This window comes from Melospiza melodia, chromosome 14, assembly GCF_035770615.1.
Source record: "Melospiza melodia melodia isolate bMelMel2 chromosome 14, bMelMel2.pri, whole genome shotgun sequence".
In the NCBI taxonomy this organism is placed as follows: Eukaryota; Metazoa; Chordata; class Aves; order Passeriformes; family Passerellidae; genus Melospiza; species Melospiza melodia.
This window is the reverse complement of record NC_086207.1, coordinates 4,640,315-4,661,273: the sequence shown is the minus strand read 5'-3', so window position 1 is coordinate 4,661,273 and position 20,959 is coordinate 4,640,315. Positions and strand designations below refer to the sequence as shown.

The window sequence follows — 20,959 nt, the reverse complement described above, 5'->3', positions numbered from 1 at the left end:
GGCGGCGAGAGCGGCTTGAAGGGAGGCAGGGCAGCGGCAGGAGGCAGGAGCGCGGCGAGCGCAGCGGGCAGAGAATGGCGGTGAGGCGGCGGCAGAGGCTTGGGCCGGGCGGCGGGCGAGCGCTGCTGGCCGCGCTGCTGCTGCTGCTGCTGTGCGTGTGGTGCCGGGCGGCGGCCGAGCGGGTCCGCTACGCCATCGCCGAGGAGCTGGGCAGAGGCTCGCTCGTGGGGCCGCTGGCGCGGGACCTGGGGCTCAGCGCGGACGAGCTGCCGGCGCGCAAGCTGCAGGTGGCGTCTGGCAGCAAGAAGCAGCTCAACTACTTCACGGTGAATGAGGAGAACGGGAACCTGTACGTGAACGAGAGGCTGGACCGGGAGGAGATGTGTGGCTCATCTGTGACATGCTCTGTCAGCTTCGAGGCGCTCGTTCAGAACCCGCTGAACGTTTTCCACGTCGAGGTGTCCATTGAGGACGTGAATGACAATTCCCCGGCCTTCAGGAAGGCTGTTCTGTATCTCGAGATTGGTGAATGGACGCTTCCGGGTGCTCGTTTTCCGTTGGAAATGGCCCGAGATGCGGATGTGGGTAGGAATTCGTTGCTGACTTACCAGCTCATCAACAACCCTTCTTTCTCACTATCAGTGAAAGAAAAGCCGGGTGGAAAGAAGCATCCGGAATTAGTACTGGAGAGACCGCTGGACCGGGAGAAGCAGAGTTCCTTTGAGCTGGTGCTGACAGCAGTAGACGGCGGGGAACCTGCGAGGTCTGGGAGTGTCCTGATTCACGTCAACGTGACAGACGCAAATGACAATCCGCCCGTGTTCAGCAAAAGCGTCTACGAGGCCCGAGTGGCAGAGAATTTGCCGTCAGGGTCTCTGGTGCTGCAGGTGCGAGCCACGGATGCGGACACGGGCTCAAATGGACGAGTCGCGTACACCTTTGGCAACGTCCCAGACATCGTACCCTCATTGTTCGCTATCGACAGCGAGAGTGGAGAGATCAGGACGGTTGGTACACTCGATTTCGAGGAGGAAAATAATTACGTTTTTGGCTTGGAGGCGACGGACGGAGGCGGGCTCACTGATCACTGTGAAGTGCAGATCGAGATCACGGACGAAAACGACAACGCCCCCGAGATCACCATTCTGTCACTGTCAAGCCCGGTGCCTGAGGACGCAGCGGTTGGCACCGTGGTGGCTGTACTGAATGTAAACGACCCGGACTCCGGCGAGAACGGTCAGGTGTCGTGCGAGCTGTCGGGAGAGGCGCCGCTGTCGATCGCGGCGTCGTCGGGCGGCTCGTACAAGGTGGTGACATCGGGCGCGCTGGACCGCGAGCAGGCGTCGGAGCATCGCGTGACGGTGGTGGCCCGGGACCGGGGCAGGCCGGCGCTGCGGAGCAGCAGGGAGCTGGTGCTGGAGGTGTCGGACGTGAACGACAACGCGCCGGTGTTCGAGGAGGCGGCGTACAGCGCGTACGTGGCGGAGAACAACGCGGCGGGCGCGCTGGTGCTGCGCGTGCAGGCGCGGGACGCGGACGCGGGCGCCAACGGGCGCGTGAGCTACTGGCTGGCGGGCGGCAGCGCGGGCGCGGCGGGCGCGGCGCCGCTGGTGTCGGTGGAGGCGCGGAGCGGCGCGCTGTACGCGCAGCGCTCCTTGGACTACGAGCAGTGCCGCGAGTTCACGGTGGCCGTGCGGGCGCAGGACGGCGGCTCGCCGGCGCGCAGCTCCACGGCCACGGTGCGCGTCTTCGTGCTGGACCGCAACGACAACGCGCCCAGGGTGCTCTGGCCCGCGGCGGCGGCGGCCGGGCCGGGAGAGGCTGCGGGAGGGGCGGCGGCGGCGCCTTTCGAGGTGGTTCCGCGCTCGGCCGAGGCCGGCTACCTGGTGGCCAAGGTGGTGGCGGTGGACGCGGACGCGGGGCGCAACGCGTGGCTGTCGTACGAGCTGGTGCAGGCGTCGGAGCCGGCGCTGTTCCGCGTGGGGCTGCACAGCGGCGAGGTGCGCACGGCGCGCGCCGTGGGCGAGCGGGACGCGGCCAAGCAGCGGCTGGTGGCCGTGGTGAAGGACCACGGGCAGCCGGCGCTGTCGGCCACGGCCACGCTGCACGTGGTGCTGGCCGAGAGCTTGCAGGAGGCGCTGCCGGAGCTGAGCGAGCGGCCGGCGGGCGCCGAGGCGGCGGCGGCGGCGGCCGAGCTGCAGTTCTACCTGGTGCTGGCGCTGGCGCTGCTGTCGGCGCTCTTGGTGCTGAGCGTGGCGCTGGCCGTGCTGGCGCGGCTGCGCCGGGCCGGGCCGCCCGCCGTGCTGCGCTGCCTGGGCGCGCAGCGCTTCTCGCTGGCCGGCGCCGCCTTCCCGGCCGACTTCTGCGAGGGCACCTTGCCCTACTCCTACAACCTGTGCGTGCCGCCGCCCGCCCGCGCCGTGCCCGAGGCCGCTTGGCCGCCGCCGCCGCCGGTGCCCATCGTGTCGGCGGAGGAGCTTCTGGGCGGCGATTCCTGCGACAAGTCGAGCCCGGGCAATACCGCCCTGACGGGAGAACCACCCGCAAATCCCGATGTACCCCAGGTGTGTAAATATCGCAGGCTAATTGTCTGTCAGCCTTCTTCATGAGCGTGGTGATGGCAGGAGGCTCTTTAGGTTAGTTCTTTGTTGCGGTGGTGTTGCTGTTTCGTATTTCCACGAGGCGTTAAGTGATTATATCTCATGTTTTTGTTGGTAGGAGCCTATACGATATGCCACTTTCTTAAGATGTGGTCCAACTCTGATTTGTCTTCAACGTTAGGTTCTTTTAGGTTTCTGTGGCAAATTATTCCTGGTATTCTGCTGTTTTCGTCAGTGGTTTGAAGTTTAAGAAAAAACGTTACTTTACCTTTTTTCATTGCTGTTTCTCGACGCAGTATACTTGAACTTGATAGATAACATTGAAAGAAGGAGCCGTTGCTAAGCGTTGTTTTGATATTGTAGGAGTAAAGCAGGTTTGCGTGCGGCTTCCTGAGTACAAAATGCATGCATCTGTTGTGTGTCGTAATATCTTTTGAGAAAATTATGCCATAGAAACGGTTACACAATCCAGACAGGGTAATTCAGGAATTTGCAAAACAAAACAAGCAAAAAACCTCAAAAAACGAAAGAGGAACCAGAAATCCTAAAGAAAGAAAACAAAGTACAAAACAAACTGTAAATCCACAAAGAAACTCCAAATCCTTGGGTTTTGTGTTTTAAACTCTGGTTTTAGTTTTCCTTTCCCCTTGCTTTATCATCCAACCTGATAGTTTTCTTTCTTGGCATGTTTTAATATTTCGTTCCGTTTTGGGTTTTTTGTATGTTCTGAAATTTGCCCCCAAGCCAGAAAGGCTGGCCTTGATCACATGGGCGGTCTTTTCTGACGTGAAAGATTCTATTGTGTTTTATGGCTCATTGCTCTCTTCTTCTGAATTACTGCACAAAGGAGAACCCGGCGTAAGCGCAGCCTGTGGTATTTGAAGGTGTGAGGAGCAATTTCAAAGTGGTGTCTGAAGAATGAGGTGAAGTCAGGGTGCTTCAGAACAGCCTGGGATGTGCAGCTCGAATATAATATGGTGCAAAATTTTAGTGTTGTCTTTATTCTGCGGAATGCAGGGAGAAAATATTTTGATTATTCATAATTATTTCTGAGCGTACATGGAGTCGTTTTAACCTGCCGAATGGGTGAGGGGTAAGTCCTGACAACGGACTGTTCTAAAAGTCTGAACAGTTGCTGGAAGGATATTGAGCTTCAGGGCCTAAGGAAATAATATGAGCAGTATTCTGCATGCCATATCCTAAGAACATATTTTATCAAATTTATTTAAGGTTTTCGGGTGGGGCAGAAATACTGCAACCCCATAAGGTGTGTTAAATGTTTCTAGTTTAGGGCTGGATGATCGAATAAGAAGTCGACTGTAGGAAAGCCGAGGAAGGGGGTTCCCACAGGACGGGACTCAACATTTCGGAGGCTACTGTCCTCTCCCCGCGAGCTGCCTGTGAGCGAGGCAGACGCGCAGCGCTCGGTGCCTGCAGTACCCGGAGGAGGCTGCGGGCGCCGCTGTTGACCGAGAGGAGCGAGAGGAAGCTCGGAGCTCTACCGGCAGCCCCGCCCGCTGCGGATCGGCTCTATCGCTCCCTCGGCAGATTGCAGTGTCGGCAGCTCGGCGATCTGCGGTCGTCCTCACAGTGCAGATAACTGCAGGAGGGGAGGAAAAAGAGGCTACGACAGGGGCCGGTGAGCGGAGAGTCCTATAGGAAAGCTCAGCAAGAGCGGAAACCAGATAGCAGGAAAACCAGAGCAGCAGGCGGTAGCGGGGAGCAGCCGCGGCCGAGATGTGCGCGGCGGGGAGGCGCTGGGGCCGGAGGCAGCGAGCTCTGCTCTGGGCCGTGCTGCTGGCGGCGTGGGAGGCGGCGTGGGGGCAGCTGCGCTACTCGGTGCCCGAGGAGATGCCCAAGGGCTCGTTCGTGGGCGACGTGGCCAAGGACCTGGGGCTGCAGCTGCCAGTGCTCAGAGATCGCGGCCTTCGCATTGTAGAAAGAGGTCGGACACAGTATTTTGCCCTGCACGGGAAGACGGGACATTTAGTGACGGCAGAGAGGATCGACAGAGAGCAGCTGTGCCGGCTGGTCAAGAAATGCGTGCTGCGCTGTGAGCTGATAGTGGAGGAGGAAATGAAGTTCTATGAAATAGAAGTGGAAATCACGGACATAAACGACAACGAGCCCAGCTTCAAGGAAATCGAACTGGAGCAGAGGATGAGCGAGGCGACAGCGCCAGGGTCTCGGTTTCCCCTGCCAGACGCTCATGATCCTGACTCTGGCCGGAATTCGCTGCAGAGCTACGAGCTGAGCGGTGACGAGCACTTCTCGCTGGCCGTGCAGGCGGGCCCCGGCGGCGATCAGCGTCCCGAGCTGGTGCTGGCGAAGGCGCTGGACCGCGAGGAGGCGGCGTTTCACGAGCTGGTGCTGAGGGCGATGGACGGCGGCGATCCGGCACGGACGGGCACGGCTCGGATCCGTGTGACCGTGGTGGATGCGAACGACAACGCGCCCGTGTTCAGCCAGGCGGAGTACATGGTGCATGTGCCCGAGGACGTGCCCGTGGGCTCCACGCTCGTCACTGTCACAGCTACGGACGCCGACGAGGGTGCGAACGGACACGTGAAATACAGTTTACACAGAATTACAGAAGGGGCATCCGAACTTTTTCACCTTGAAACAGAGACAGGAGAAATAACCCTTAAGAAGAACGTGGACTTCGAGGACATTTCCTCATTTGAATTGGAGGTGCAGGCACGGGACGACGGAGAGCTATTCGATGCAGCCAAAGTCACGGTCTCCGTGACAGACGTCAACGACAATGCCCCTGAACTGACAGTATCATCCTCATTAACTGAGATCTCTGAGGATGCACCGTCCGGGACAGTGGTAGCCCTGCTGCACGTAAATGATCGGGACTCGGGGGCAAACGGGGAGGTGCGCTGCTCGCTCGACAAGGACTTTCCGTTCCGCCTGCAGAGCTCCCACGGCAGCTACTACAGCGTGGTGACAGCGAGAGAGCTGGACCGGGAGCAGGTGTCGGAGTACAACGTGACGGTGCGGGCGGCCGACGGCGGGTCGCCGTCGCTGCAGAGCAGCGCGGTGCTGGCGCTGCGGGTGCTGGACGTGAACGACAACGCGCCGGTGTTCGCGGAGGAGCGCTACAGCGCGCGGCTGGCGGAGAACAACGCGGCGGGCGCGCTGGTGCTGACGGTGCGCGCCACGGACGCGGACTGGGGGCAGAACGCGCGCGTGCGCTACCGGCTGGCGGAGGGGCGGGTGCGGGGCGCGCCGCTGTCGTCGTACGTGTCGGTGCAGGCGGAGACGGGCGCGCTGTACGCGCTGCGCTCCCTGGACTACGAGCAGCTGCGCGAGCTGCAGCTGTGCGTGCGGGCGGAGGACGGCGGCGCGCCGGCGCTGAGCAGCAACGTGTCAGTGCGGCTGCAGATCATGGACGAGAACGACAACGCGCCGCAGGTGCTGTACCCGCCGGCGGCGGCCGCAGCGGCGGCGTGGTCGGGCGTGGAGCTGGCGCCGCGGCGGTCGGAGGCCGGCGCGCTGGTGGCCAAGGTGGTGGCGGTGGACGCGGACGCGGGGCAGAACGCGTGGCTGTCCTACGAGCTGGCCAAGGCCACGGAGCCGGGGCTGTTCCGCGTGGGGCTGCACAGCGGCGAGGTGCGCACGGCGCGCTCGCCGCTGGCCCGCGACGCGGCGCGCCACAGCCTGGTGGTGCTGGTGCGGGACCACGGGCGGCCGGCGCTGTCGGCCACGGCCACGCTGAGCGTGGTGCTGGCCGAGAGCGTGGCCGAGCTGCTGGCCGAGCTGGGCAGCGCGGCGCACGAGGCGGCGGCGCCGGGCGAGCCGGCCGCCAGCCTGACGCGCTGGCTCGTGCTGGCTGTGGCCGCCGTCTCGTGCCTCTTCGTGGCCTTCCTGCTGCTGCTGCTGGCGCTGCGCCTGCGCCGCTGCCACCGCCAGCAGCTGCTGCCGCCGGACAGCGGCGCCTCGCGCGGCGTGCCCGTCTCGCACTTCGTGGGCATCGACGGCGTGCGCGCCTTCCTGCAGTCCTACTCGCACGACGTGTCGCTCACGGCCGACTCGCGCAAGAGCCACCTGCGCTTCTCGGCCGCCAGCTGCTGCGACACCCTCCCGGCCCGGCCGCCGCCCGACGAGCCCGCGCCGCTGCTCGGGGACGAGGACCCGGCCAGCGCCCTCCCCTCGGATCCCACCCCTCCCTCGGTGAGTTCCTCTGTCCAGATTTTCTTCGCGTCGCTTTTTCCTGATACTGCCTTTACCTTTCCCCGCGGTGTTCTCTTGCTTGCATAAGAGATTTTATCTAACAGCATGGTAAAGTTTCCTTCAATGAACTTTTCGAGGCTGGTACCCATTGCTGTCAGTACATGAACTTGAGCTGGGTCCTCGGTGTTCCGTATGTGAAGAAGGAAGGAGGGAGAAGGCTGCTCTTGGCAGGATGTAGTTAAGTCGGAGGTTTGGGCATTTGATCAGGTTCCAGGTATTGTTTCCCCTATGTGAGCTGTGCTGTGTAGAATCTGTCTTGCTCTTCGTATTAGATCTTCTGAAGGGATGGATCACTTTATTAAGAAATATAGCTTTTTAGAAGACTCCTGTGTTTTACCAAGAGCACACGTGCTTTAATAGGTAGAATATGTCTTGAACAAAATGCTGATGCATTTGCGTGGAACCTCTCTGCACATTCTTCTCAGCATTTATTGCTATCCATAATACCTAGTGGAGGTCAAAAGTAAGTGTTTGTGTCATCCATGCCTTGGTCTTTGCCTTGTAGAAAGAATTTGGTTAGGCAACAAGTGGTCCTTGATGATGTCTTTCTGTCCGTTTTGGGGGTGAAGGATCCTCTCAATGTTTTGATTCTTTGTAAAGGCTCTGGGCATCTGCATGTGGAGGAGGAAATGGTAGAACTGCTTTGGTGGTTTTCTTGTTTTCTTAATGTAGACCTCTGCCATATGGATCTGCAGGCGCCTGGACTAGAAAATATTTAGCAGGCCAAGAGAATTGCCTGGATGAGAAGGGAGAGATTCAAGGTGCTGTGGGAGATATAAGGTTGGCATAATTCCCTGTGAGCAGATATTCACTAAATCAGTGTCTCTGGGAAGATTGCTCGGCTTTTCCTTTGAGACCTCTGAAGTCTGTCCACAGAACTCCAGTGAGCAGCAAATGTAGCTTCCGTAGTGCAAAGATGTACAGATAGCTGTGCGCAATTGGTGCTGGAAAGAAAAATGGTCTGGGTAACTGGGCCCCCACTGTCACATGTTTTTAAGGTAGATGGGTGAAAGGACACCATGCATGGTGGGAAGGGTGAAAATCTGAGTGCTGTGAGCTGTGTGTGAATGTCTGCTGAAAGACTCAAGGGAATGATTTCCTCCATTCCCTATTTTCTATCTCTAGGATGAAGCAATATGGGGTTCTTCTTCCCCAAGGAATTGTCTAGAAGATCTCTAGTTCAGCTGCATGGGGAACCTTTACAGGTTCTTGATAAGTATTTGTTTGTCATCACAATGGTGTCACTGCAAAGCTTAATTTTGTACTTTTATGTGGTATGGGAATTGCAAGCTCTGTATTCAGTGCCTATAAACAACATCATTAATCATATACTCTGAGTTATATAATCTAGAAGAGAGTTGTGAGCTGTTCAATTCTTCAGGTGTTAACTTTCTGTCTCATTCTTCCGATGATCTGAAGATGGTTCCTTCACGGTTATAGGTGAAAAGGGAGAGACTTCCATAGACATGTTTCTTGAAAATGTCTCTGTAATAAATGCTTTTTATTTTCCCATGGCTAGGGTGAGATGTCAAATATTGGCAATAGTAAGTAGATACTGTCTGAGCAACTTTCCTCTTGGTGGAGTCTCTCTACATTCTGAAGGTCTCTTCTAACCATGGGAGCTGTGACGGGTTTACATAGAAGTGTTGAGGGTGTGTGAGGAGGCCCTGGTGGAGACATGGCATGTGTTTTGTTTATCCTCAGGACTACTGCTGGCCGTCTGAAAATGAGTGAGGAGGAGTCTTATGATTTTCTGTTGTGTGGTTTGGACTGAAATGGCCTAGTTTGGGTTCTATATTCCTTTCCATCAAGAGTGGTAGTCACACATGCTTTGAAGAGTCCATGTGCTTCAGAATAGTTGTGTTGCCTTTGAGGTGATACTTGGATATGTGGGTGATTGACAGAGCTGGAAATAATTAATGGCCTTTATAACATTTCCTTCTTGTTTAAGTACTATGACGGAGCAGAATAATGTTAGTTGTGATGCTTGGGCTCTGAGAAAATGTGCACACAACTTTCATCTAATGATGTCTTTATGCAGAGTTTGCTTCCATGTTATGTTTGTCCAGAGAGAAGCAGTCTGTGTATGCAGAGACAGGGCTGGTGCTGGAGTTCACTGTGATTCAGTTCACAACGAATGAATGAATTGTGTCCTGTTCTGTTTGTCCTGGTGTTTAGGTGAGGCCCAGAGCTGTGGTTCCAAGCTGTTCTTTCTCTTGCTATCCAAGGAAATGACAGTCTGGGGCCTGTGTAGTGACTCCTGTGTGAGGCTCCTGTGTATTGGTTACAGTTGAGTTTGCTGGGTCGTGTATATACTGCAGTTGATCCTCTCTGCAATGTGAGGCCATGATGGATACTCTTCCGGTGTTTTCCCATTCCTGGCTGAGTTCTTTTTAGTTCCTTTGTATAACTTCTTTGGGTTGAGTTGGGTTGTGTTGATTTGGGTTGGCTAGGGTTGGATTGGTGTCAAGGTTGTATTTTTGTCAAGGACTAAAGCTGAATTTGTCTGGAAATCTTGCAAACTCCAAAACATATAATTATCCAGTAGGGAGAATATCTCTTCTCCATTCCTGGTAGCTGTACATGTAGTCATAGGATCCCAGAAGCACCAAATGAGAGAATGGTTTGTGTTGCAAAGGACTTTAAGGATCCTCTTGTTCCTGCTGCTCTGCCATGGCCAGGGACATCTTCCACCAGAGCAGGTGGCTCAGAGCCCCAGCCAGCCTGATCTTGAATATTTCATTCAACAAATACAACTTCATGAATGGATGTTTCCCCAAGGTGTTGTTTTCTCTGTGGCCAACGTGGAACAAAAATTGTGGTTTGTGTTGATGTTGAAACTGGAGGCTGTGAATGCAGAGTGAGGAGGGTGAGAACTCAGTTCTGTGCCAGGCAAATGGGGGGCTCAGTGTGGGTTTGGCAGAGAAATGGTTTGATTTCATGCTTCGTGCCAAAGGCAGTGCCATTGCTGTTCTGATCCTGGTATCTCTGTCTTGAAAGACAATGTCAGTCCTCCAAGAGTAACATTTTCCACAGTAACTGTTCATGTAGAACCATAACTCTTGCATGGAAGAGGTAATTAATCCTGTGTGAAACCTCCATAATCTGTATCTCCAGGCTACATACTAATATAGAGTTGCTTCAGAAGTGTAATTGCACTTCCTCTCAGGCCTTTGTTTCCAGGAAGGTTGCAGCTCATTTTCACAATTCTGGTCAGTGCTTTTAAATATGAAAGAGTGACTAACGTTTTTCATCACATCCTTACTTCAGCCACTTCAGACTGAATGGTGTGTGGGGAGTAAGAAATAGAATTTCTAAGAAAATCTGCTGTAAATTCTCATAAGATTTACCTAAGCAAGAGGCTAATGAGAAGCTTTTTAAAATGATGGTTTCATAACTGTACAATGACGGTTTCATAACTTTGCGGCCAAGCAAGGTGAGCTGGCCATGCAGTAAAATGAGCGGCTGAGGAGGGCTTTAATTCTGTAAATAACCCCCCTGTCCTGCTGTGCTGTGCATGTCAGGGCCACACTTGCCCCTTGAGACCTCAGGGACTTCACGGTGCTCTCAGGGATGAATTTTAAGGCCTGCAATAAAGGTCTGGAAGAATTCGCTGTAAACATCTCTGACTCCTTGTACTCTTCTAATGCTTCCTGCCATGATCTGATTTATGTTTTTGGGTTTCCCTGCAGATTTTTTGCTTTGTTTTGTTTTCACTTGATTTACACAATATGTGGTTATACTTCCAATTAGCAACACCTTTTTTTAGTAACGTGTGATGTGCCAATGTCTCCTGCTCTAGTTGCTGTGGGAGAGAAAGGCAGGAGATATGAGAGTGACATTTTATGTGTTCTTGTTGGGAGAAATAGATGTAAATATGACTTTAGTAAACTTTGCCTCTCTGTGGAACAGAGCATGTGAAAGGACAGGGAGAAGATTGCCTCAAAGCCAAAGGTTTGATGAGCCATTCTCAGTTGAATGCCTGGTGATCTGTTAGTATGGTTGTTTATCATTTGTGTGCTCTAGAATCCTTCAGTTCCTTATCGTAATGGTGATGAGCAAACAATTGCACCTCCCTTCTGGGTGTGTCTGCAGTGCATTATCATCTCATTATGGATCTGAGCAGTGAGGAGATGGCCAGAAAAAAAAAACCTAGGTGGCCTGGGATGGAAGAAAAAGCAGAGGGGAGTTCTCTGTGTAAGCTAGAGAAGAAGTGGGTCATTGCCTTGCTTGTCACATGTCACAGATAACACCAGGCTGTGCCTGATGGAGTCCAGTGGGATTTGAGTTGCCTCTGTAGAGCAACGCAGACCTAGAAAATGTTATTGCATCTGTCCATGTTATTTCCATGTGTTTCTGACTCTTGCATTGCTTGTTGTCATGAGCTCTGGCTCAGGGTCTGATCTCATGTGGAAGGTCTCCTCTGTGCCAGCTGCCCAAGTGCAGGTGCAGTTCCCACACACACCTGGAATGTTTCCAGCTGCACAGAGGAAGGGTTTCAGAAGCACTCCTGGTGTGCTCAGCCAGGAACATTTTGTCTGTGGTGTAATCATGCAGGATCTCTCTGCTGCAGCTGTCCAAGTGCAGAGTGACCACCCAGGCCAGCCAAGGTTTCCATGGACAGAGCAGGGCCCAGTGGGAGAAGGTGTGCAGTGTCCCCCAGGGCATCACCCAGAGGAACCTGCTGGGCAATCACCTGGAGGCTGTCAAATGGCTGAAGAACAGGCTGGAGAGTCAGCTGCAGAGAGTTCCAGACAGTGGCTCCATGTCCAGGTGGAAAGCAGTGACTTGTGCTGTCCCTGCAGGGCCCAGACTGGGCCCAGTTCTGTTCAGCACCTGCATGGCCAATGGGATTGAGGCACCTTCAGGCAATTTGCAGCTGACACCGATTGGAGTTGATTCACTGCAGGGCAGAGATGGCAGCCAGGGATGGGCTGGAGAAGTGGTCCCGTGCAGCCATCATGAAATGGATCAAAGTGCAAGGTCCTGCAGCTGGGGTGGGGCAATCCCCAGTTGAAACAGAGAGTGGGGGACAGGGAAGAGCTTTGCAGAGAAGTGCTTTGGGTTATTGGTGGGTGATGAGGTGGGCCATGAGTTGCCCATGGGCACCAGCTGCTGGAATTGTGTCCTGCACTGCATGAATACTACTCTGCCTGGCAGGTCCTTCCATCTCCCCAAACTCTTTTTTTGAGAGCGTAGACTGCATGGAGATCTTGTGCCAATATCCCAAATAGACAGGCTAGAGTCCCTAGAAGGATCGTGGAAGTGGCCTGAGGGTTGGAACATCTCCGTTATGGTGAATGACTGAAGTAATTTGTGTCTTTAAACATAGAGAAATGATGCGTCTGTGTAGACTTTTCAAAATTTTTTTGCTCTTTCAGTTTTGAATGACTTAATCGGAAATATGGACTGAGCTCTGTTTACCTGGCCCAGCTGTTGTAGAACTGCGAAGAAGTGTTTTTAACAATGAGAGGGGCGCTTTTGATTAGGAAAGGAAAAAGTCTTTCAGTGTGAGATGTGATCAAAGGGAAGATATTGCCGAGAGAAATGTTGGACCTGCCTCCAACATTCAAGCCTTGCCGAAAGTGTTACTTTTCATGTCAGAGGTTTGGATTACATGGCCTTTAGAGAAAGTTTAACTTGGGAACTGAAAATATTGTTTGACTCTATAAAGGACGCAGCATTGCTTTGTGCTTTCCATTGTCAGGCAGACAGATATGGAGATGTAACCTTAATGAGTCAGAAAGGAAGGAGTAAATGTAATTCTGCTATGTTGGGATAGGGTATGCTTGCATTGCTTTAGGCTGATCTGTATCTCCAACGAATTCATCTCAATTAATGAAAAACATAATGAATAACAATTCATGTGACAAAGTGAGAAAAAGCTCTTGAGGTCTTCCCTATATTATCCTTTATTGCTGCTGTAGATGGCCCGTCTTTTTATTAAGAGCAGCTGAATTCCATTCTTTACTCCCCTGAAATATATATTTGCATGTGACTGTTCAGTTTGACTCATAAGAATGCCCTAAAAAGCACCCGTCAGCACATGTCAGATAGAAAGGCTTTGGAGTGGAATTAAGCAGTTGCTCCCGCTCTCGGTGTTTTTGGTCGGGGAGAGCCCCCGGGGCCGGTGCAGCCGCTGAGCCCCGCCCAAAGCCGGGCGCCCTTGAGCGCGGCCGTGCGGCGGCTGCAGTGTCGCGGCGGCGCCTCCGGGTGTCGCTGTTGGCCGCCGCCGAGCGCCGCTGGAGCCGCCGCCGCCGCAGCGTCCTGCCCCCGCAGGCTGCTCGCTCGCCCGGCGCCGGCCGCAGCGGCAGCGGCACCGACAGCAGCAGCGGCGGCGGCGAGGGGCGGCCCGAGAGGTCTGGGTGGCTTTCAGCGGTGTCTGTTGTGGGCGGCGAGAGCGGCTGGAAGGGAGGCAGGGCAGCGGCAGGAGGCAGGAGCGCGGCGAGCGCAGCGGGCCGAGAATGGCGGTGAGGCGGCGGCAGAGGCTTGGGTCGGGCGGCGGGCGAGCGCTGCTGGCCGCGCTGCTGCTGCTGCTGTGCGTGTGGTGCCGGGCGGCGGCCGAGCGGGTCCGCTACGCCATCGCCGAGGAGCTGGGCAGAGGCTCGCTCGTGGGGCCGCTGGCGCGGGACCTGGGGCTCAGCGCGGACGAGCTGCCGGCGCGCAAGCTGCAGGTGGCGTCTGGCGGCAAGAAGCAGCTGAAATACTTCACGGTGAATGAGGAGAACGGGAACCTGTACGTGAACGAGAGGCTGGACCGGGAGGAGATGTGCGGCGAGTCGGCGACCTGCTCCGTCAACTTCGAGGTGCTGGTGCACAACCCGCTGAACATTTTCCACATCGAGGTGTCCATTGATGACGTGAATGACAATTCCCCGGCCTTCAGGAAGGCTGTTCTGGAACTGGAGATTGGTGAATGGACGGTTCCCGGTGCTCGTTTTCCTCTGGAAGCAGCACGTGACGCTGACGTTGGAAGGAATTCGCTGCTGACTTACCAGCTCAACAGCAACCCGTCTTTTTCTCTGGTCATGAAGGACAGCCCCGACGGAAGCAAGCAGCCAGAATTGGTGCTGGACAGAGCGTTGGACCGGGAGAAACAGAGCTCCTTTGAGCTGGTGTTGATGGCCGTAGATGGCGGGGATCCCGCGAGGTCTGGGACTGTCCAGGTTCTTATCAACGTGACAGACGCCAACGACAACCCACCCGTATTTAGCAAAAGCCTCTATGAAGCGCGACTGTCAGAGAATTTGCCAGCGGGGTCAGTGGTACTGCAGGTTCAGGCGACGGATGCTGACGCAGGCACCAACGGGCGGGTGTCCTACTACTTTGGCAACGTCCCTGACGCTATCAGTGCATTGTTTGCTGTCGATAGGGAAACTGGGGAGGTCAGGACAACGGGTCCCCTCGATTTCGAGGAGAAGATCAAATACATATTTAGCTTGGAGGCGAGGGATGGTGGGGGTTTGGTAGCGCACTGCAAGGTGCAAATTGACATCATAGACGAGAACGACAACGCACCTGAGATCACCATTCTTTCGCTTTCGAGCCCAGTACCCGAAGACTCGGCAGTCGGTACCGTGGTAGCCTTGCTGAATGTAAACGACCCGGACTCGGGCGAGAACGGTCAGGTGACGTGCGAGCTGTCGGGAGAGGCGCCGCTGTCGATCGCGGCGTCGTCGGGCGGCTCGTACAAGGTGGTGACATCGGGCGCGCTGGACCGCGAGCAGGCGTCGGAGCATCGCGTGACGGTGGTGGCCCGGGACCGGGGCAGGCCGGCGCTGCGGAGCAGCAGGGAGCTGGTGCTGGAGGTGTCGGACGTGAACGACAACGCGCCGGTGTTCGAGGAGGCGGCGTACAGCGCGTACGTGGCGGAGAACAACGCGGCGGGCGCGCTGGTGCTGCGCGTGCAGGCGCGGGACGCGGACGCGGGCGCCAACGGGCGCGTGAGCTACTGGCTGGCGGGCGGCAGCGCGGGCGCGGCGGGCGCGGCGCCGCTGGTGTCGGTGGAGGCGCGGAGCGGCGCGCTGTACGCGCAGCGCTCCTTGGACTACGAGCAGTGCCGCGAGTTCACGGTGGCCGTGCGGGCGCAGGACGGCGGCTCGCCGGCGCGCAGCTCCACGGCCACGGTGCGCGTCTTCGTGCTGGACCGCAACGACAACGCGCCCAGGGTGCTCTGGCCCGCGCCGGCGGCGGCCGGGCCGGGAGAGGCTGCGGGAGGGGCGGCGGCGGCGCCTTTCGAGGTGGTTCCGCGCTCGGCCGAGGCCGGCTACCTGGTGGCCAAGGTGGTGGCGGTGGACGCGGACGCGGGGCGCAACGCGTGGCTGTCGTACGAGCTGGTGCAGGCGTCGGAGCCGGCGCTGTTCCGCGTGGGGCTGCACAGCGGCGAGGTGCGCACGGCGCGCGCCGTGGGCGAGCGGGACGCGGCCAAGCAGCGGCTGGTGGCCGTGGTGAAGGACCACGGGCAGCCGGCGCTGTCGGCCACGGCCACGCTGCACGTGGTGCTGGCCGAGAGCTTGCAGGAGGCGCTGCCGGAGCTGAGCGAGCGGCCGGCGGGCGCCGAGGCGGCGGCGGCCGAGCTGCAGTTCTACCTGGTGCTGGCGCTGGCGCTGCTGTCGGCGCTCTTGGTGCTGAGCGTGGCGCTGGCCGTGCTGGCGCGGCTGCGCCGGGCCGGGCCGCCCGCCGTGCTGCGCTGCCTGGGCGCGCAGCGCTTCTCGCTGGCCGGCGCCGCCTTCCCGGCCGACTTCTGCGAGGGCACCTTGCCCTACTCCTACAACCTGTGCGTGCCGCCGCCCGCCCGCGCCGTGCCCGAGGCCGCTTGGCCGCCGCCGCCGCAACCGGTGCCCATCCTGTCGGCGGAGGAGCTTCTGGGCGGCGATTCCTGCGGGAAGCCGAGCATGAACAGTGACCTCGTCGTGGGAGAGTCGCCCGCCAATCCCGACGCCCCTCAGGTCTGTAAAGTGTGAGCTTCTTTTGGTTTTAGATGTTTCCGAATTGTCATCATTGTTTCCCGCATGTTCTCTGCGTCATGTCAGTGGGTATTCGTCGTCTGTATCTCCACGTAGCAGCGGACGGTTTTCATTTTTTGCTCGGTAGCAGCTTCAGGTGACGGGCTTTTATGATAGCGCTCCTTTAGGCTAGTAGCGGTGTTTCTCAGTATTTCTCCTTGTTTTCCGGAGTCGTGTTTATGTGACTTGCACCGTCTTGTCTCCGTGATGGACTGAATTAAGGAACGGGCTATCTCCTGTTCTCTGAGAGCACGAAGCACTTGATTCTTCCTTGGTCACAGGTTCTGCTTCTGGCACGAGATTTTGTCTTCAACACTCGAGCTCTATAAATTAGAATGTGTTAGCAACATGGAAAGCAGATTCGTGTTCTAGTGAAGGAGAACGTTTGATTCTGCATGACGGAATCAAGGAGCTAAAAACAAAGCACTGATACCTGGTGTTGGAGCTTTTATTTTTTCCAACTGATTCGTTTAGAAAGGGTGTACTTTGAACTACCGTACAGCTTTACACAAACCCGTTCTTTATAATTTGTTTTTTCCCTTTGAGATTTAGAAAGGAAACGAACGTGGAAAGTTCCGTTCTCCATTCGTGACTGAAAAAAGGGTTTCGCCCGGGTGGCATTGTTTATGTGTCCCGGCTGGCAATTTGCTCTTTGTGCTCTTCATGATCTTTATTTCGTACACTTGTGAGAGTGCTGAAAGATTTCTGTTTCAGAGATTTTTCTTTTTTCTATATCCTGCTTTCATATAGATGTTGGGAGCTTTAGTAGATCTCAAATATATCAAGAACAGCAAATTTTTGTAATTGTGTTTATTTGGGCAGACATCTGAAATGTGGAGGGATCCCACATGAGGAAGATTTGCCAGAGCAGCGTTTAGGCACTTGAATCAAGCCTATTTCCACATTGATTAGTGGTCAGCACAATTTCAAGTGTTGTACTTTTGTTCTATAGTCCCATCATTATTTTCTTGAAAAATAGCATACCAACGTCATTAAGAGATACTTAGACGAATTGTTTACTAATGAGCTTCAGTCCTTAAGACATTGATATCTGAAAAAAGGAAACCTAGAAAGAGTTGATTAAATGTAAATCTGTTTAAACTAAGGAGACACTGTCAGAAAGGATTTCAAATATTTGAAGTCCTTAAACGTTTCTTTGACAGTTTTAGCTGCATCTTTATTTTAATCCGCCTGTAAACAGTTAGCTTCCTGGCTGCAACAAGCATGCAATTACTCTCGTCCCATTTGTGTCATGAAACTGATGCCTCTGTTTTTTCGAGATGCGGTATCTTCCAGTTTTCCTCTAGTAGCCTGCTGTTGAAGATGCTTTTTAACAAAAAGGATACTCTTAAAAATAAGGTACAGGGTAAAACACGAAAACTGTATTTTAATTTACATATAATGGAATTTAGAATTGAGTACTTTCCCGTGCGATTAAAGAACCACGCCCGCGGAATGCCTGTGCCTTCCTCCCTCCCGATGGTGATACGCTGGAGGATGAAAGCAGAGATGGGCTGGAGAAATGCGGAGGCAGGAGATCGGCGCTGGACGAAAAGCGACATCTCGGTGGCGACAGTGCCCTGTATGGAGCGAGGCAGGGCGGGCAGCGCTGGGCAGCGCTCGGTGCCTGCAGTGCCGGGAGGAGGCTGCGGGCGCCGCTGTTGACCGAGAGGAGCGAGAGGAAGCTCGGAGCGCTACCGGCAGCCCCGCCCGCTGCGGATCGGCTCACTCGGTTGCTCTCTCCCCTCCCGAACCAGCGGTCCCCGATCGTCCCCGCGGTGCTGGTCCATTCTGGAGCCAGGCGGAGGCACCGGCAGCTGCGGAGGGTGCAGGAGCTGAGAGCATTGAGCGGCAGCGGGATTGGATCGGCGGTGCTGCGGTGCTGGCGGAGCCGCGGCCGAGATGTGCGCGGCGGGGAGGCGCTGGGGCCGGCGGCAGCGAGCTCTGCTCTGGGCCGTGCTGCTGGCGGCGTGGGAGGCGGCGTGGGGGCAGCTGCGCTACTCGGTGCCCGAGGAGATGCCCAAGGGCTCGTTCGTGGGCGACGTGGCCAAGGACCTGGGGCTTCCTCTCTCGGCAGTAAGAGACCGTGGTGTCCGTATTATAGAAAGAGGTCGGACTCAATACTTCTCTTTGCACGGGAAGACGGGACATTTAGTGACGGCGCAGAGGATCGACAGAGAGCAGCTGTGCGAAAGTGTGCAGCAATGCGTGCTGCGCTGTGAGCTGATAGTGGAGGGGGAAATGAAGTTTTATGAAATAGACGTGGAAATCACGGACGTTAACGACAACGCGCCCAGCTTTAAGGAAATGGAGCTGGAACAGAGCATGAGCGAGATGACAGCCCCGGGGTCGCGGTTTCCCCTGCCAGACGCTCATGATCCTGACTCTGGCCGGAATTCGCTGCAGAGCTACGAGCTGAGCGGTGACGAGCACTTCTCGCTGGCCGTGCAGGCGGGCCCCGGCGGCGATCAGCGTCCCGAGCTGGTGCTGGCGAAGGCGCTGGACCGGGAGGAGGCGGCGTTTCACGAGCTGGTGCTGAGCGCGAGGGACGGCGGCGATCCGGCACGGACGGGCACGGCTCGGATCCGCGTGACGGTGCTGGACGCGAACGACAACGCGCCCGTGTTCAGCCAGGCAGAGTACACGGTGCGTGTGCCCGAGGACGTGCCCGTGGGCTCTGTCCTCGTCACCGTCATGGCTACTGACGCCGACGAGGGGCTATATGGAGACGTTAAATACAGTTTTCATAGAATTCCAGAAAGGGCATCCAAACTTTTTCACCTTGAATCAAACACAGGAGAAATAATCCTTAAGGAGAACTTGGACTTCGAGGAAATTTCCTCATTTGAAATAGAGGTGCAGGCACGGGACGGGGGAGCACTATTCGATGCTGCCAAAGTCACCATCTCTGTGACAGACGTCAACGACAATGCCCCTGAACTGACAGTATCATCTGCATTGACTGAGATTTCGGAAGACGCCCCGTCCGGGACGACGGTCGCCTTGCTACACGTGCATGATAGAGACTCGGGGGCTAACGGCGAGGTGCGCTGCTCCCTCGACGGGGGCGTCCCGTTCCGGCTGCAGAGCTCTCGAGGCAGCTACTACAGCGTGGTGACAGCGAGAGAGCTGGACCGGGAGCACGTGTCGGAGTACAACGTGACGGTGCGGGCGGCCGACGGCGGGTCGCCGTCGCTGCAGAGCAGCACGGTGCTGGCGCTGCGGGTGCTGGACGTGAACGACAACGCGCCGGTGTTCGCGGAGGAGCGCTACAGCGCGCGGCTGGCGGAGAACAACGCGGCGGGCGCGCTGGTGCTGACGGTGCGCGCCACGGATGCGGACTGGGGGCCGAATGCGCGCGTGCGCTACCGGCTGGCGGAGGGGCAGGTGCGGGGCGCGCCGCTGTCGTCGTACGTGTCGGTGCAGGCGGAGACGGGCGCGCTGTACGCGCTGCGCTCCTTGGACTACGAGCAGCTGCGCGAGCTGCAGCTGTGCGTGCGGGCGGAGGACGGCGGCGCGCCGGCGCTGAGCAGCAACGTGTCGGTGCGGCTGCAGATCGTGGACGAGAACGACAACGCGCCGCAGGTGCTGTACCCGCCGGCGGCCGCAGCGGCGGCGTGGTCGGGCGTGGAGCTGGCGCCGCGGCGGTCGGAGGCCGGCGCGCTGGTGGCCAAGGTGGTGGCGGTGGACGCGGACGCGGGGCAGAACGCGTGGCTGTCCTACGAGCTGGCCAAGGCCACGGAGCCGGGGCTGTTCCGCGTGGGGCTGCACAGCGGCGAGGTGCGCACGGCGCGCTCGCCGCTGGCCCGCGACGCGGCGCGCCACAGCCTGGTGGTGCTGGTGCGGGACCACGGGCGGCCGGCGCTGTCGGCCACGGCCACGCTGAGCGTGGTGCTGGCCGAGAGCGTGGCCGAGCTGCTGGCCGAGCTGGGCAGCGCAGCGCACGAGGCGGCGGCGCCGGGCGAGCCGGCCGCCAGCCTGACGCGCTGGCTCGTGCTGGCCGTGGCCGCCGTCTCGTGCCTCTTCGTGGCCTTCCTGCTGCTGCTGCTGGCGCTGCGCCTGCGCCGCTGCCACCGCCAGCAGCTGCTGCCGCCGGACAGCGGCGCCTCGCGCGGCGTGCCCGTCTCGCACTTCGTGGGCATCGACGGCGTGCGCGCCTTCCTGCAGTCCTACTCGCACGACGTGTCGCTCACGGCCGACTCGCGCAAGAGCCACCTGCGCTTCTCGGCCGCCAGCTGCTGCGACACCCTCCCGGCCCGGCCGCCGCCCGACGAGCCCGCGCCGCTGCTCGGGGACGAGGACCCGGCTGGCGCCCTCCCCTCGGATCCCGCCCCTTCCTCGGTGAGTTCCTCTGTATAGGTTTTCTCCGCGATGCTTTCTTGTGATGCTGCCCTGCCCTTTCCCCGCCGTGTTCTCTGGCTTGCCTAGGAGACTATTTCTACAAGCATGATAAAGTTTCCTTTGGTGTGTTTCTGAAGGCTGGTGCCCGTTGCTATCATTGTGTGAACATGGGGTGGGTCCTCAGCCTTCCAGTTCGTGAAGGAGGAAGGAGGCAGAAGGCTGCTGCTGGCACGCTGTTGGTTTGGTCGGCGGTTTGGGTATTGATCAGGTTCCAGGCATTGTTTCCCCTCTGTCAGCTGCGCCTTGTGGAATCTGTCTTGCTTTTCGTATTAGATCTCCTGAATGGATGGATCACGTTATTAAGAAATAGAGCTTTTTAGAAGACTCATGTGTTTTACCAAGAGCACATGTGCTTGAATAGGTGGAATCTGTCTTGAACAAAATGCTGATGGCTTTGTGTGGAACTTCTCTGGATATTCTTCTCAGCTTTTATCGCTGTTCATGATACATACTAGAGGTCTGCAGGAAGTGTTTGTGTCATCCATTCTTTGGTCTTCGTCTGCAGCAAAGATCTTGGACCAGGCAACAAGTAGTCCTTGATGATGTCTGTCTCTCTGTTATGAGGATGAAGGATCTTCTCGAAGTTTTGATTCTTTGAAAAGGCTGTGGGTGGCTGCATGTGGAAGAGGAAATGGTAGAAACGCTTTGGTTTTTTCTTGTTTTTCAAGGTAGAGCTATGTCAGATGGAGCTGATTGAGCCTTGGGTAGGAAGTA

At 56.7% G+C, this 20,959-nt stretch overlaps 4 protein-coding genes across 9 annotated transcripts in view; all 4 read left to right on the top strand.

Annotated features, from left to right (window-relative positions):
• The window catches only part of LOC134424614 (protocadherin gamma-A4-like), a 261,717-nt gene that overhangs the window by 119,134 nt on the left and 121,624 nt on the right, over positions 1-20,959 (top strand). Inside the window, exon 1 of one of the 6 annotated variants that reach the window (XM_063168495.1) lies at positions 15,650-15,787. The exons of 4 other annotated variants lie outside the window; for them this stretch is intronic. In XM_063168495.1, the coding sequence (XP_063024565.1) occupies positions 15,734-15,787 (54 nt within the window). In that variant the 5' untranslated portion in view covers positions 15,650-15,733. Of the gene's footprint in view, positions 1-15,649; positions 15,788-17,716; positions 20,186-20,959 lie in introns of those variants that run through there. One more of the 6 variants, XM_063168491.1, reaches the window with a different exon arrangement.
• Positions 57-2,609, top strand: LOC134424966 (protocadherin gamma-B5-like). Its single transcript, XM_063169177.1, has one exon. It carries the CDS (start codon positions 75-77, stop codon positions 2,607-2,609), a length of 2,535 nt encoding a protein of 844 aa, XP_063025247.1. The 5' UTR covers positions 57-74.
• Positions 4,184-12,230, top strand: LOC134424965 (protocadherin gamma-A10-like). Its single transcript, XM_063169175.1, has 3 exons — positions 4,184-6,779; positions 11,413-11,612; positions 12,221-12,230. The coding sequence occupies exons 1-3, from the start codon at positions 4,338-4,340 to the stop codon at positions 12,228-12,230; spliced, it is 2,652 nt and encodes an 883-aa protein (XP_063025245.1). The 5' UTR covers positions 4,184-4,337.
• Positions 13,304-15,691, top strand: LOC134424964 (protocadherin gamma-B5-like; the record flags this gene model as incomplete). The annotated part of the gene is made up of 1 exon (XM_063169174.1): positions 13,304-15,691. A coding segment is annotated over exon 1 (2,388 nt), but the record flags the coding sequence as incomplete, so codon positions are not given.